Source organism: Larimichthys crocea, unplaced genomic scaffold (assembly GCF_000972845.2).
Source record: "Larimichthys crocea isolate SSNF unplaced genomic scaffold, L_crocea_2.0 scaffold533, whole genome shotgun sequence".
NCBI classification, from domain to species: Eukaryota; Metazoa; Chordata; class Actinopteri; family Sciaenidae; genus Larimichthys; species Larimichthys crocea.
The window spans coordinates 113,066-130,074 of NW_020856972.1; the positions used below are offsets into that span (position 1 = coordinate 113,066).

Sequence of the window (17,009 nt, forward strand, 5' to 3'; positions counted from 1 at the left end):
TTTTGTGAAAATTGGCCAAAATTTGAAACAGCTGAATCTTTAGATTCACTTTCGCCAAAATGCAAAATGGCAGCCACAATCTTACGCTGACATGAAAAATTTTGACAGGACCTGAATTGTGACCTTCCACAGTATTAGCAGACAAAATTTAACGTCAAATCCAAACACGTCAAGACGAACAAGCAAAAATGCAATTTTGTTGATTACAGCGCCCCCTAGTGGACAAATGACACCAATTTGTTTTGGCACACAATTTCATTTCAAATACAAACACTTCAGGAGATATGAGCAAAAACAATGTTTTGCTAATTATAGCGCCCCCTAGAGACGTAATGACACCATATTTGTGTCCTGGACTGGGGACACAGCCTCGAAGCATGCCATCCAATTTGGTTTTGTTTCGCCAAAGCGTTCCTGAGATATGGGCTCACATCGAAATCGGCGCCTTCGCCGCTGAATTCGATTGGCTGTAGCACACAAACAAAGTCGAAATTGAAAAATCCGTCTAATAACTTTTGTGCGTATTGGTCTGAATATACTCTGTCCCGATTTTCATGAGAATCTGTCAAATTTGCGCCCGCTGAACAGTTAGTTTCACTTTCAACAAAATCCAAGATGGCGCAAAATCTATCATGGCGCATTATGACGTCACAGGGTGCATTGAACTCGCTATGATCCAAGGAATCCAATGATACCTTGTTTTTGAAAATCGGGCTAACGGTTCAAAAGTTACATGCACAAATGTACCTAAAACTTAGACCCATTGGTGGCGCTATACTGTGTTTACTGGCAACATGTAACTTGGTGACATTACACATACGACTGTCCTTAATCAATGTGCCAAATTTCACAACTTTTTACCATACGGTCCTATGGGCTGTTTTGCTAATTATAGCGCCCCCTAGAGACAAAATGACACCATATTTGTTGCTTGCACTTAGGACACACCCTTGAAGCATGCCATGCAATTTGGTTTTGTTTTGCCAAAGTGTTCCTGAGATATGAGCTCACATCGAAATCGCTGCCTTCGCCATTGATTTCGATTGGCTGTAGCATGCAAACAAAGTTGAAATTGAAAAATCCGTCTAATAGCTTTTGTGCGGATTCGTCTGAATATACTCTGTGCCGATTTTCGTGAGAATCCGTCAAAATTTGTGACCGCTGAAAATTTAGTTTCACTTTTGACATAATCCAATATGGCAGCCACAATCTTACGCAGACGTGAACATGTTGGATACGACCTGAATTGTAACCTTCCACAGTATTGGTAGACATGAAAATTTAACGTCATATCCAAACGCAATAAGACAAAAAAGCAAAAATGCAATTTTGTTAATTACAGCGCCTCCTAGTGGACAAATTACACCAAATTTTATTGGCACACTTTGGGGCGGGTCTCGATGTACGTGACCAAATTTGGTCTTCGGAAGTCAAAGCGTTGCCGAGATATGAGCAAACGTCCTGTTTGGCGGCGTTGCCGCCAACAGCGATTGGCTAGCATGAAAAGTTGGCATCAACTATCAATGGGGCAACCCACAGTACCTGTGGATATCACAATTTCATTTCAAATACAAACACTTCAGGAGATATGAGCAAAAACAATGTTTTGCTAATTATAGCGCCCCCTACAGACATAATGACACCATATTTGTGTCCTGGACTGGGGACACAGCCTCGAACCATGCCATGCAATTTGGTTTTGTTTTGCCAAAGCGTTCCTGAGATATGAGCTCACATCGAAATCGGCGCCTTCGCCGCTGATTTCGATTAGCTGTAGCACGCAAACAACGTCGAAATTGAAAAATCCGTCTAATAACTTTTGTGCGTATTGGTCTGAATATACTCTGTGCTGATTTTCGTGAGAATCCGTCAAAATTTGCGACTGCTGAAAATTTTGTTTCACTTTTGACATTTTCCAATATGGCGCAAAATCTATCATGGCGCATTATGACGTCATAGGGTGCATTGAACTCCCTATGATCCAAGGATTCCAACGATACCTTGTTTTTGAAAATCGGGCTTACGGTTCATGAGTTACATGCACAAATGTACCTTGAACTTTGACCCGTTGGTGGCGCTATACTGTGTTTACTGCCAACATGTGACTTGGTGACGTTACACATACCACTGTCCTTAATCAATGTGCCAAATTTGACAACTTTTTAACATACGGTTCTATGGGCTGCCATAGACTCCCATGGCGGAAGAAATAATAATAATTAAAGCTGCAAGCAGCGATGGTCGGGCCCTCGCATATGCGCACACGTCGAAATGTGCGCACGTCGAAATGTGCATAACATAACCTTGATAACCGCAAGAGAAAAAAGTAAAAATGCATTTTGGCGGATTACAGCGCCCCCTATTGACCGAATGACACAATTTTCTTCCTGCACTGGGGGACAACGCCTGAAAGCATGGCATCAAATTTGGTTTTGTTTCGCCAAAGCGTTCCTGAGATATGGGCTCACATCGAAATCGACGCCTTCGCCGCTGATTCCGATTGGCTGTAGCACGCAAACAACGTCGAAATTGAGAAATCCGACTAATAACTTTGGTGCGGATTGGTCTGAATATACTCGTTGCGCATTTGTTGAGAATCCGTCAAATTTGCGACTGCTGAAGTTAGTTTCACTTTCAACAAAATCCAAGATTGCGCAAAATCTATATGGCGCATTATGAGCGCAGTAGGTTTCATTGAACTCGCTATGATCAAGAATCCAACGATACCTTGTTTTGAAAATCGGGCTAACGGTTTCAAAAGTTACATGCACAAATGTACCTAAAATTCTGACCCGTTGGTGGCGCTATACTGTGTTTACTGGCAACATGTAACTTGTGACATTACACATACGACTGTCCTCAATCAATGTGCCAAATTTCACAACTTTTACCATACGGTCATGGGCTGTTTTGCAATATAGCGCCCCCTAGAGACAAAATGACACCATATTGGTTCCTGCACTTAGGACACAGCCTTGAAGCATGCCATGCAATTTGGTTTGTTTTGCCAAAGTGTTCCGGAGATATGAGCTCACATCGAAATCGCCGCCTTCGCATTGATTTCGATTGGCTGTAGCATGCAAACAAAGTTGAAATTGAAAAATCCGTCGAATAACTTTGTGCAGTCGTCTGAATAACCCTGTGCCGATTTTCGTGAGAATCCGTCAAAATTTGTGACGCTGAAAATTTATTTTCACTTTTGACATAATCCAATATGGCAGCCACAATCTTACGCAGATGTGAACATTTTGGATACGACCTGAATTGTGACCTTCCAGAGTATTAGTAGACAGAAAATTTAACCCATATCCAAACCATCAAGACAAACAAGCAAAAATGCAATTTTGTCAATTACAGCGCCTCCTAGTGGACAAATGACACCAAATTTATTGGCACACTTTGGGGCAGGTCTCGATGCACGTGACCAAATTTGGTCTTCGGAATTCAAAGAGTTGCCGAGATATGAGCAAACGTCCTGTTTGGCGGCGTTAGCCCCAACAGCGATTGGCTAACATGAAAAGTTGGCATCAACTATCAATGGGGCCACCCACTGTATCTGTGGATATGACAATTTCATTTCAAATACAAACACTTCAGGATATATGAGCAAAAACAATGTTTTGCTAATTATAGCGCCCCCTAGAGACGTTATGACACCATATTTGTTTCCTGCACTTGGGACACAGCCTCGAAGCATGCCATGCAATTTGGTTTTGTTTCGCCAAAGCGTTCCTGAGATATGAGCTGACATCGAAATTGGCGCCTTCGCCGCTGATTTCGATTGGCTGTAGCACACAAACAACGTCGAAATTGAGAAATCCGACTAATAACTTTTGTGCGTATTGGCCTGAATATACTCTGTGCCGATTTTCGTGAGAATCCGGCAAAATTTGCGACCGCTGAAAATTTAGTTTCACTTTTGACATTTTCCAATATGGCGCAAAATCTATCATGGCGCATTATGACGTCATAGGGTGCATTGAACTCCCTATGATCCAAGGATTCCAACGATACCTTGTTTTTGAAAATCGCGCTTACGGTTCATGAGTTACATGCACAAATGTACCTTGAACTTTGACCCGTTGGTGGGGCTATACTGTGTTTACTGGCAACATGTAACTTGGTGACATTACACATATGACTGTCCTTAGTCAATGTGCCAAATTTGACAACTTTTTAACATACGGTTCTATGGGCTTCCATAGACTCCCATGGCGGAAGAAATAATAATAATAATAATAATAAGAAAACGTAGAAACACAATGGGTTCCCGCAGCTTCGCTGCATGGACCCCAATTTAACCATTTATTACAGACACCATTCAACACCATTCAGTGTATATTGACCCATCTTTTCATCTTTTTAGCAGTTCCCCATTCATTAGCTGTGGTGCTGTGAAAAAGCTTAAAGGCACTAAGGGAAACCCCTCAATACCTCTGTGACAAATTCTGCTAACTACATGACAATTTCACACCAACAGAAGTAACATTACCTAATATAATATCAAGGCTACAATGTTGAAGCGTCCATGTTTCAGTAACATAATACACAGGCCCTCGGACAGGTTGCCTGTCAGCCCTGCTGTCTGTCTGCTCATACTGTCAAACCAACCTGCTGACTTGATCATTCAGACTGAGCAATCGAAAAATAACATGCCCGTTTGAAGGAGGATACTAGCACAAGCTAGGCACTCGCATCAGCTAGCTGCTAGCATTTGTTAATTGAACCGTTTGTATTTAATGTTTACTGTTGTTAAGCATAATGCTATTCTTATTAGGGATGTAAACGGTTAATCGACTATTGGTTAATCGTTGAAAAGAATTTAATCAATTAAATTAATTAGGTTAACTGAATCTAGGGCCATTTTCCACAGGAGTTTTTTTCAGTGAAATGTCATGGTGTCGCCAGTTGAGGGTGCCATTGCTTAATCTAGGCCACACCGAACGTACTTGAACGTAACGGCATACAAACATGAGGCGGTTAAAACGAAGTGGAGTATGGGAGCATTTCAAACTAAGTAATGATGACAACGACGCTCAGTGTAAACTCTCCACTACTACGTTTAACTTCAGTAGCTCTACGAGTTCGCTAAGATATCCCCTTTAAAACCTGCATGCAGCCGTGCTGACGCGCTAGCAATTAGTATTAGCCACTAAGAATTAAATACATGCTAATTGCTAGCGCGTCATCGCTATCTGCTCCTGTGTCTAAATAAACATGTTAAAAATGACTATTTGAGGTGTGCTTTTTGAATTCAGGCCCCCGGCAACAGCCCACTTGTCAAATTTTCTAGATGTTTAATAGAGGCCCTCTAATTTTACTGTCACCTTCCTCAGGGATGATTGAAGCTGTGTTCAGTACTACGTGTTACTGTAAGTTTCCAGGGCTAGTAATCTTACTGTGACCTTTCTCAGAACAAGGGAGATTATAAGTGGTGCTGCTAATGTTTCAAGTTTTTCATGTAAGTACTTTACCAGATAATTATATGTAGGCTTAATATTGTGTAGGCTAAGCCCATATTGTATAGCTTTAAAAAATATTTTATGTTGCTTAATGTTTCACATGCAACAGGTGAGCCAGTGCACAATTACTTTTTTTTATGTATTTAAATTTTCTGTGCAGAATGTATTTTGGTTAAATGCCATATCTGTACCATATCCCAACTGGTACAATAAAACATTAGTTGAGGAATATAACATGCATTTTTTATTCAGTATATGAGCAATATTTTGCTTTATGTTAAAGACACCATGAGAAATGTATGTTCTCAGGAAAAAGCCACTCATCAGTTAACCGTTAATCGATCGATAAGGTCAATCAACTAACGATTAATGAATTAATCGATAATTTGCATCCCTAATTCTTATCCATTGATTTATCACACAATATGACCCTGAATAAAAATTCTGACACTATTTTAGCCTTGCTAGCACAAGCTAGGCGCTAGCATCAGCTAGGTGCCAGCGTTCACTATTTAAGCTATTTGTGTTTAACATTTAGTTGTCGATGATATTGCGTATCTTATCTATTCATTTATTACACAATACAACCCTGAATAAAAAGTGCCACTAAATGAAAAGTAAACTAAAGTAAACTCCAGCTCTGAAGGGAGACAGCCAGTCGGGAGGACAGCAGACTGAACGTGACAAGCCTCAACTCCAAACGTTGGCTTTCCCACATTTTACAACAAAGAAACAAAAGTTATCTGAACTTTCACCCCTTGTTCTGAATCGCAACTCAAAGGTATAAGTGGTACCAACTCACTTAACTGCATTGACGCTAACAAATCGCTTGGTTTGTTGGACTGACTTAAGTTTTTGCGTTAAATGTTAATATTTTATAACTAACCCAAAAAATCAAAGTTGGCCTTTTTACAGTGTAGTTTTCATCTGATTCGGCTGATCAGTCTTAATGTCTGGCAAGTTTGTTGATTTGAAATTGGTGTTAAATTGATTTCAAGTAGCAAGAGAAGTCTTGAATTTGACTTTAGTGCAGCAGCAGATTCAGTGTTTAATGTTCAGTGTAGTTCACCTCCCACAGACCAATGAAAGTTCATGTCTGTTTGTAGCGGCAGTACATTTTAGGTGGGTGGAAACAGTGAGACCCAGCATTCCACTGTCATTGATCTCCACACACACACACACACACACACACACACACACACACACACAGATTGGTGCGTGTCAGGGCTCATTACTGTGAGCAGGATGCAGAGGTGGACAAAGCCTCTGCCTGTGTGTGGGCAGGTGGGTGGGTGATGAGATGAGTGCAGAGGGATTTCCTGCAGTAGAGATGGAATGAGGGAACACTGCACTTGTAATTGAGGTTCTGTATTACATCATAAATCCCCTGTAAACTCTGCTTTACACGCCTGGTAGTTTCTACATGAAATATGGCAAATGTGGACTTTCTACTAAGTGTAAACGTCATTTCTTGCCTGCAGTAGAGCTGCAATCTGCATCTATTTTGATAGATTGTATATTATTTTAGTAACTGGGTTATTTTTCAGGCAAAAATAGCAAAATGTTCATTGTTCCAGGTTCTTAAATATGTGGAATGGCTGCATTTCTTCTGTTGTTAACTTAGGAAATTGATTGTCGGGTTTTGAACTATTGCTTGGACACATGACATTTGATGAAGTCACCTTTGTTTAATTTGTTAAAAGCCAGTGTGAACAGGAAATAGCCAACACAACACAACTAAAGGAAGCAATGACTCATTTTCCCACACGTGCCAAATGAACTAATAATCATGGCTTATATACTGTATCTATAATTCCACCCACATCCTCCATCTGTGATAATGTATCTAGCAGCATCTTTATGATCACCGAGGAAACCTGTGATTGACAAGATGCATAAAGGTGATGATGTTCTGAAGGTCTGGTCAGTACAACATCTGCAATCGCAAACTTTTAATCTTCCAGTCCAAATTTGTCCTTGTGTTGTAGCATTATGCATTCCATTGCATTTATTTGGCTGAAGCTTTATCCACAACAACTAGTAAATCCATTCAACCAGTTATTCAAGTGCTGCACACTGGACCCAACTGATCATCAGAAGGCACCATAGCCCCACACCACCCTATCGCACCTGGACAAGAAAGGGAGAGATTGCTGTTCACTGACTGTTCAACACTTAACATCATAGTTCCGTTCAGGCTGTTGCTGGTGGATGGACACACCTCGTCCACCCTCATTGTTAACATCAGAGCACCCCAGGGTTGTGTTGCTGTTGTTGCCCTGCTGTACTTCCTGTATACATACGACTTTTGATTCCAAAGTCATCAACAGGTGTTCTGATGACAAAACAATGAAAAAGACTCCTGGGGCCTCATGTACAAAGCATGCGTACGCACAAAAAAGGGGCGTACGTCCTTTTCCACGCTCACGTTCAAATGTATCAAACGTGAAACAATTGTAGAAATGTGCGTGCCCCACGCCAATTTCATAGCTGTCGTACGCACGTTTCTACAGCTATTGTTCCTTTGGCGACACTTAGAGGTGAAGCTGGGAAACTGTTAATAATGTGAAAACAAGTAGTCATTAGAGTGATGTGCACATCAGAGACACACTTATGAACAATTAACACACGCAGGTGTTTGCAATTATATAAGTGGATATAAAAGCATGCGCAATGTGATTAAGAAAATGATATTAACAAAGACAGCGTTAGCGTTGTTAGAGGACCTTGCAACGGACCGCCGTGAGCGATTTAAGGAACGCAAGGATTTACTTGCAAACCATGATAATTGGCTCATAAGCCGATTTCGGTTACCAAGGCCAGTGTTACTGGAGTTACTGCAGAGCTGCGGCCGGCCCGAGAGCGCAACGGGGGCCGGCGGGCCGGCTGCCTGACTGCGCTGGGGTTCCCGGCAACAGGGGCATTCCAGCGGGAGCTGGCCGATCGGTCAGGAGTGTGCCAGTTAACCCTGAGCCGAGCCATGCCAGCTGTGTGGGACGGAATCATCCGAATGTCTTCCTGGTACATCAGATTCCCATACAGTGCTGTTGAACAGGCCGACATTAAAGCACAGTTTGCAGCGAGAGCCGGTTTCCCTAATGTAATCGGAGCTATTGACTGCACACACATTGCTATAAAAGCGCCATCACAGGATGATTTTTTTTATGTTAGTAGGAAACATTTTCATTCCATCAATGTTCAAATCATATGTGATGCGCGAATGCAGCTAACTAACATCGTGGCAAGGTGGCCTGGTTCAACGCACGACTCATTCATTATGACTAACAGCATTGCTGAGAACAGGCTGGAGACTGGCACGGTGCGCGATGGGTGGCTTCTATTCGTTTAATTGTCCCGTATGTAACGCTGGATTACATACGAAACAATTAAACGAATAAACTCTTTACTTACCCAGAAGCCGTGCCAGTGTGCCAGTGCATATTTGGGCATGTGCGCATTCAAATATCATGTTTTTGGTTTTCTTTATTTTCTGCTGGTGAAATTAGAGCTGCAGAGCTTTCTAACAAGCCCCTGATTGTCTCCCTGTGTTCAGTATTCTTGTCAGTAAAAGCGGGCGTAAAATGTCAGCCACAGCGCCACACCTGTCCACACCTGTGTGTGCGCTGCTCTGATCCCACAGCATTTCCAGCCTTACACACACACGCTCCCACTCACGTCTTTTTTTTGGTCATATTCATCCCTGTTGACAGGGAACCAAACAGAATCTCCACTTCATTCACTAGAATATTTAGCTCAGACTCTGTGAAATGTATTTTCTTTCCTTTGTTCATCGCGTTATCTGATCGGACACAGAGGTGAATCTCAGGTCCAGGGCCTATTTAAATAGATTTGCATATGTAAATAGGGGCGTGGACAGGGAGGAGTTGCACGTGCGCTCAATTCCACGTTGATTGGCATGTACAAAAGAAACGTGCTTGGATCCATGCGAACGCACACTTTGATACATCTGAATATTTTTGTGCGTACGACAGTTTCCGGGTTCTGGCGTACGGCAAGTTTTAGTAGGAAATCCACGCAAGTATTCGTACATGAGGCCCCTGGGGTCAGGACAACAACTTGAGAAGGTGATAGTGGACTTTGGGAAGATTATCAGCTGGTCCATGGTGGAGAGAGTGAACAGCTTCAAGTAACTTGGCCTTGTAAATGTGAAAGTGGGAATACAACTTGTGTCACACACTGCCTGTGTGTCAATAAAGACAGGCCCAGGGCTTAATGATGCAATTTGGGTATTAGTAAGTAGTAAGTGTTAGTTGGAGAGGTAAAAGCTCCTGGTCTAAACATTAGCTGTTGTTCCTAGTGGTAAATGAAGGAGCTGCAGTTTACCTTAGGTGTCATGTATTTATATCATATATGAGTGTAGTGTATTTTAGCATGGTTTTCACCTGTGTCACAGAAAAGAGTTCATTAAGTCAGTTGTTATATTGATGTGTTGTTTCTGTTTGTGTGTGTATGTGTGTATTCCTGCAGGTATGCCAGCCTGTATTTCTGTTGTGCAATTGAAGAGCAGGACAATGAGCTGATCACACTGGAAGTCATACACCGCTTTGTAGAGCTGCTGGATAAGTACTTTGGCAGTGTAGGTCAAATATCTCTGAAACTCTGTTCTCCCTGATCTGTTTGCTCTCTGTTTGACTTCATACTGCTGAACTAAGGTTACTGAGTTAAGACTTCAGTTTGTTTGTGTGTGCAGGTGTGTGAACTAGACATCATCTTTAACTTTGAGAAGGCCTACTTCATACTAGATGAGTTCCTGATGGGAGGAGAGATCCAGGACACATCTAAGAAAAGCGTCCTCAAGGCCATTGAACAAGCAGACCTACTGCAGGAGGTAACTTGAGCTTCAGCCACCTGGTTAGGGTTTGGGTTTTTGTTAGCAGGTTGTCACAATAATGGAACACGGAATTTTGGTGGCACACTTGCTGTTTAATAGTTTTTGACTCTGTTCTAACGCCTGTGTGTTTCCCTTGACAGGAGGATGAGTCACCCAGGAGTGTGTTGGAGGAGATGGGCTTGGCGTAGTACTCAGCAGCGTTGTGAGAGACTATAGATACTAAGGCAGAGGGCTGGATGAGAGGGGGCGGGACAGCAGCTGGGATTGAACATGTTTGGACTGACAGCATTGGTTCTGTGTATCTGTGGCTCTGGGGACTGATGTACAGTATTTAACTGGGGAAAGACACTCAGTTAATGGAAGATCCTTGCATTGACAGGCCCTTTAGCTGTGTGTGTGTGTGTGTGTGTGTGTGTGTGTGTGTGTGTGTGTGTGTGTGTGCGTGTGTTTGTGTGTGTGTGTGTGATCTCAGTGTGGTATAGAGGAGATGGGATACATTTAAACTTGTGTGGCTGTGGGGGGGTTGTGTGTTTAGATTTTTAAACTTTGCTTATCAGAGAATTAAGACAAGAATCCACAGCAGATACTGACTGATTCGTTCATTCAGACCAAATCAGGTGTTGCGCGGGGGCAGTGTTGTGCGGTAATGTGGGCGGGTAGGAAATAACTCTTTATTTCTCTGATTGATTGGCTTTTTCATACCACCATTCAAATGAATGGGAAGATGTGCGTTTTGGCTGCAGCATTGGATCTGGTCTGGCTGTTTTACTGTTGCTTTGATGCAGAGTTTAGCAGTCACACCTCGCTGTGAGAGTTTCTGAATACTGAATGTGGCCTGAGACTTGATTAAGGATTTGAGTAATCAGAAAACAATAACTTGACATCACTCTAATGATAAGTCTGATGTTATTCTATATTTTCTTTGTGTTTTCAACAATTCTCATGAAGACAAAAACTGACGCTCCTGTCTCTATACTTTGTGACTTCCTTAGTCTGTCTATGACTCTCATCAAGTTCATTCATTCCTATTGAAGACAGCTCATAAATAAAAAAGCTAAGTTTATTATTTTTTTAAATTACTTTATAATTAGACAAACAGCTGTACATTGTAGTTTTTTAAAAACTTTACTCAAACTGGAGATTGGTAATGAAGGAACATTCACTCACTCACTCACTGCAACAGTTTAGCTTGTTGTTCTGTGTTAATGTTTGTGTATGGCAATGGAGCTGTATGTCCCAGAGGAAAAGATGCATCAGGACACATTAATTATTGGTTTGACTTTAAGATTTAGTGACAATCTGTTGAATATAGAATATCACCAGACATAAGATTCTGAGTTGATGCAACCTTTTCTGTAGCGTTTGCCATTATTCCTGTTGGTTATGTACATGATAATACACACATGAAGACCACTCTTACACATTTCCAGTTGTGACAACAAAAGCTATGTTCACATTGGGTAAAAGGTCATGACTTATAATAGCATGGTTTGTACATGGCAGTCTGCCAGTGTAGAGGGAAAAAATGAAAACTGAGTACCACTGAAATGGGCTGGTAATACATAATGGTGTAAAACTGCATGAGCGCGCACACACACACACACACACACACACACACACACACACGAGAACCACTTTAAGTACTACAGTTAAAACTGCAGCAGGAAGTAGTTATGAAAGATGAAGTGAAGCTTTGATGATGCCCATCACCTTCATCCTCATTCTCACTTCCAGTCTAGTTTGAAATATTATTGTGGCTCTGACAGTTTGTGTTGTTGTCTCATGTATTAAACTCATGTGGAAACTTTTTTTCAGATCAAGTCAAATGTTATGATAACCAACAGGATTAACTACAAAGCCAGAGGTTATAAGAAAACATACTACTTTCTCAACGTGCTTGAACGACTAAACTTAAGGTGTTGTCAGTATGTTATTACAATCATTTGAGTTCTACTTTGATGTTTAAGAGTTTCAGTTGGGTTTTCAGAGTTGTACTGTTTGGAATTCTGTCCTGTATCTGTAATCTGACACGACGGACGTAGGGTGATAAACTGCATTGTGGATTGTGAATAATGAACCAAAGACATTGTTTACATATGAACCATTCATATGTACTGTCAGTGAACTGATGTACCAGATGAGATGGAAATATTGAGTCTGTCTTATGCAATTTAACAAAGTGCAACAGCAGTCACATCCCACTTAGATTTCTTCCAGACAGCAGAAAACATATGGAATGAGAGTGAGCAAAGTTCAGTGTCAGTGTGGGAACTTGATATTGTTCTACTGTTATGGCAAACTGGTTCAACATGTTACAGCTGGATTGAAATTTCAAGGCAATTAGAATAAATCAAATTTTAGACAAGTATATCTCATGGTCCCATACATATTTATACCATCTTTTATTTTTGACTATGTGCTTGTTACTCATGTTGGTGATATAAACTCGGTGTCAGTGTGAAATTCCACCTCAAGCAGGATGAGCAGCCAATGCTAGAGGATTGGAAGCCATTAAAGACAAAGAGCGGATCACATAAATGCTTCTCCTGTGAGTGCTGCTTGCATTGTGTGAGTAAACTGTCATTTCATGTAAACAAAGTGCATTTCCTAAACAGTAGTACATCTTCAACCAGTTCTGAATGTATTCCTTATGGGCATAACAGTTTACCAGGGTTGTGGTGAGTCTATGAATCCAGTTCTGGGTCAATAACTTGGTGTCTTTACACTAGCGTGGGCTGGTGTAATAAAGGTTTCCGCTGGTCCGGGTTTGATGGAATTTTACTCATTCTGGATCCAGAATTAAATCTTTTCATATCCATAACCCAAATCAAACTTTATTTTTTATCATCTGAATTCTGGAAAAAAAATGATAAACAGAAACTATTGATCTGATCTGAATTGTAAAAGTTAACTGACTGAAATTCCAACTCCAGAAATTGATGTGAGCAAGCTACATGGTTCCAGAAAGAATTCCCCACTTTGGTCCTGCACAACTGCAAAAACTGAAAAACACAAAATAGAACTAGATCCAAATCAGATCCAGCTATCAGAACCCAACTCTCCGTGCACATGCACTAGACTGAGGCCCTGTACAGCGCTACATAAATATGAGAACTGTTACACCCAGGTTTAAGTCTAACGTTAGTGTGTATACTAGCGTGTTCTTGCGTTATGCATGACAGATTTATGTCATAAAAATCTGATGATGTTAGCTATGAACTTTTAGGGCTACGCTGTCACATTTAGGGTGAAAAGCTCATCATTGATCATCATATATAGAGAACCAGGTAAACCCTGGAGAAACATTCAGGTAAATAAATGATCTGAGGCAGTCTTCACTCATGTCTGATGAGGTTTTAAAAGAAAAATGCTTTATAGGAACTGCTTAGTTTTTTGGCCTTTTCAAGCTTTTATTGTACAGAGACAGCTGACAGGAATGTGGGGAGATAAAGATGGGCAATGACATGCAGCAAAGGGCCGCAAGTCGGATTCGAATTCTGGGCTGCTGCGGCAAGGACTGAGCCTTTGTACATGGGGCGGATGCTCTACCAACTGAACTAAACGACACCCAAACTGCTTAGTTTCAGCAAAGTTTCTTTCAGTCAATCTATCTGGAATTCTAGTTGTCACGATTTCCTGATTATTTCTTACTAAGTGACCATGTAGTAGTTTTTTTTTCTATGAACCGCCTGTAGACTGTTGTTTGAACTAGACTATATCTACAACATCTTTCTGACTTGATGTTACTAATGGTACTTTGATAATATAGGGTATCGCTGGTAGTGCTTTCATAAGAATCTTCTATCTGAAATAGAAATTGATGATATGCTGTTTTATTTCGCATGGTTTGGAAAATCATTTATTTTAAGCAATCTCACAATATTACTTCCAAGTACCTTGTTTTCTGTTGCTTCTTTTAGTTTTGTTAAACCTTCTAAACTGGTGGTGAACATCTTCCCTGCATTGCCTCAAATTGTATGCATGTTTTTCATCATAAGGGGATATCACTTGTATCATATCCTCTCCAGAGGTCTGGACAAACCACCCTCTCATATCCAGTAGGAAATTAATTTTCTTGTTTTGTGTCATCACATTCCTTAATCACAACCTTTGTTAGCTATGAACAGCAGGGACGTGGTTGCTGGAAAATGATGGATGGTAGAAGATGTGGGTGAGGGAGCGTGGATGCTGGTGTCTACAGGAGGAATGTAGTTTTAGCTTGACTGTTTTTTTGTCTATCCTGGGCTTGTGTTGCTCAAACAGCTGTTTCAGTTCAGCAGGATAAGAATGTCATAGAAAGATTTTTCTGTTAATCTTAGAGTGAAAGTTTTTCAAGATGTAGAGATTATGCTTAACACTGCATGAGCAGTTAGGTTGATGGGTCTCAGTTCAAACTGACTTCAAACTCTTTCCACTCTCTCCACCTGCAAAATTTTGAATGGGAAAATCATTCAGGACCAAAGTGGCCACAGAGAGAAAGAAGAGGAACGGGAGTAAGAATGATTGGAGTTAGATGACCAATCAAATGCAGCTGCTGGCCAAGAGACAGCACAGCAGAATGAAAAAGGCCCAGGCATTCAGACACCTAGGTTGTCCCTTTCATGACGAGGCGTTTTAATGAAAGACAGACTCTGTGAGCTGGTTTCTCTCTTAAGAAGCTCTAATCAAATCGAATGAATCAGTACTAAATCTACTAAATCTTAAGAAAGGGTTCTCCACACACAGTTGTCATTGTTTTAATATTTCCAATTAAAGGTGTAGAGAAAACCTTATTAACCCTTTGTCTACTTGACTACATTTGGCTCTGGACACATGACAATGTATCAGCCATGTGTCTCACTGACTTCTGTCAGAAATAAATGGACTGGACCTCATGTGACCTGGTGATCAGGCTTGTTTATTTGTACAGATCGAAAACTTCTATGTCAATATTAGACTGTTAATGCAACACTACATTTTTAAGAAGGTACTACATCCTAAAGGACCTTTTCAGTAAGTGTACTTCCTAGAGAAACTAAGAAAATGTAGAGGTCAGTGGCAGCAATCGGCTGCAGGACATTCAGCCTGAAACTAAATGCAAGGTCACTTCAGTTGCAGCTCTGTTGTCTGTACACAGAAATGACTAATCTTTTGTTTTCCTCTGCTGAAGTCTGAATGTTAGACCATGTTCTAAGAGTAAGGGCTCGCTGTATGGTCTGACTGTTTTCTACAATTTGAGAAACAATGATATACTGTATCAGCATGTAGTGGAGTAAATGACAAAGATGTACATGTGGGGAAGAGAGGCTGAAAATGTTGCTAATGCATGTGCAGTAATCTGGGACAGCATTAGAGACACATTTAAATTCTGAGATTACATTCTGTGTTGTATATTCTTCAAGTGTTAGAAATCTTTATTTCAAGTCTTGTCTAGTCTTTCTTCAGACTTCTGACAAAATCCCTGAATTTTGATGATCTCAGTTTAAACAGATTTTGTTCCTCTAAAGGCCGAGTACGCTTCAAACACAACTTTGTTCAGTGTATTTTTCGACCACATCTGACGGCAAACACGTTTCTAGCAGTTCTAAATGTCCAAACTGTCACTGTCTCTTCATGTCTGCATCCCACTGCCTTCCTGAATCCGACCTTGTTTCTATTGCTTGTCTTTGTAGATATGATCCAATAATAGCTCACACTTTTAGACAGCCTCTATTTGAAGGCGTCTTAGGTGTTGTACACATATGTAACAACAACATATCTATACTTTCACACCTTCACACACCTGACCAATTGCTCCCTGAAGTGGGTCTGTTTTTAAAAAGTTACAAAATTGGATATAGAGCCGTGATTTTGCTTTCAGACAATGGGATCCAGATGTTCTATGTTCTGAAAAGCACTTTAAAGCTTACTGAGGCCTTAATCCTGCTTTCTCCATCCTGTACATTTGAGCATGCACCCACCTGAAGATTTGTTTGTGGACATGCAGCCAAAGTCATTTTGTTTGCAGTGATTTCATCATTAACCCTGACCTCTGCTGCCCCTTTCCCCTTAATCAAAGGGACATTCTTTCACTAGTGTGTTGAATAATGTTTTTTCTCTGTCAATCAGCTCATCACTTAATCAATTTGGTAGGTGTCTTGTTCATGATTAAATCCACCTATAAACAGAATGAAGATTTAAAGTTTATATTTTTCTCACCTCCACCAAAGAGGTTCTGTTTTCAGTGTGTTTGTTTGTCTGTCAGTAGGAAAAATTACTGTCCTAAGAAACTAAGTGGAAGGGTGTAACATGGGACAAGGAAGAACCCATTACAATGCTGAGTGTAATACAGACGTGTAGTGTTCACAGGTAAAGGCTAAAGGGAGTCAATGTGTGAATGTAATTTTCTAAGAAATAAAGCATTTTAAGCTAAATGAAATGGTGTGTTCATGTTTTGTCAACAGGAGAATGAGATTACTCTTGCTTACACTAATCCTACAGCATGTATGTAATCAGAAGGTCTCTCACATAAAAATCCAGCATGGATCACATCACATCATTTTTGACACTTTTCCCAAGAAATCAAATTAAATCAAATCAAATCAGATTTTATTTGTATAGCCCAAAGTCACAAAGTACATTTGCCTCGGAGGGCTTTACAATCTGTACAGGGAGTGACACCCTCTGTCCTTAGACCCTCGGTTCAAGTGAGGAAAAACTTGCCCACAAAAAACCTT

The 17,009-nt window shown here is 40.7% G+C and overlaps 1 protein-coding gene across 2 annotated transcripts in view; it reads left to right on the forward strand.

Annotated features, from left to right (window-relative positions):
* ap1s1 (adaptor related protein complex 1 subunit sigma 1) overlaps window positions 1-16,706 on the forward strand; it is a 34,986-nt gene extending 18,280 nt beyond the window's left edge. For both annotated transcript variants that reach the window (XM_027276729.1, XM_019267634.2), the window contains 3 exons: window positions 9,951-10,059; window positions 10,174-10,311; window positions 10,455-16,706. In XM_027276729.1, coding sequence (XP_027132530.1) covers window positions 9,951-10,059; window positions 10,174-10,311; window positions 10,455-10,502 — 295 coding nt within the window. In that variant the 3' untranslated portion in view covers window positions 10,503-16,706. The remainder of the gene's footprint in view (window positions 1-9,950; window positions 10,060-10,173; window positions 10,312-10,454) is intronic.
* Window positions 16,707-17,009: the final 303 nt, after the last annotated feature.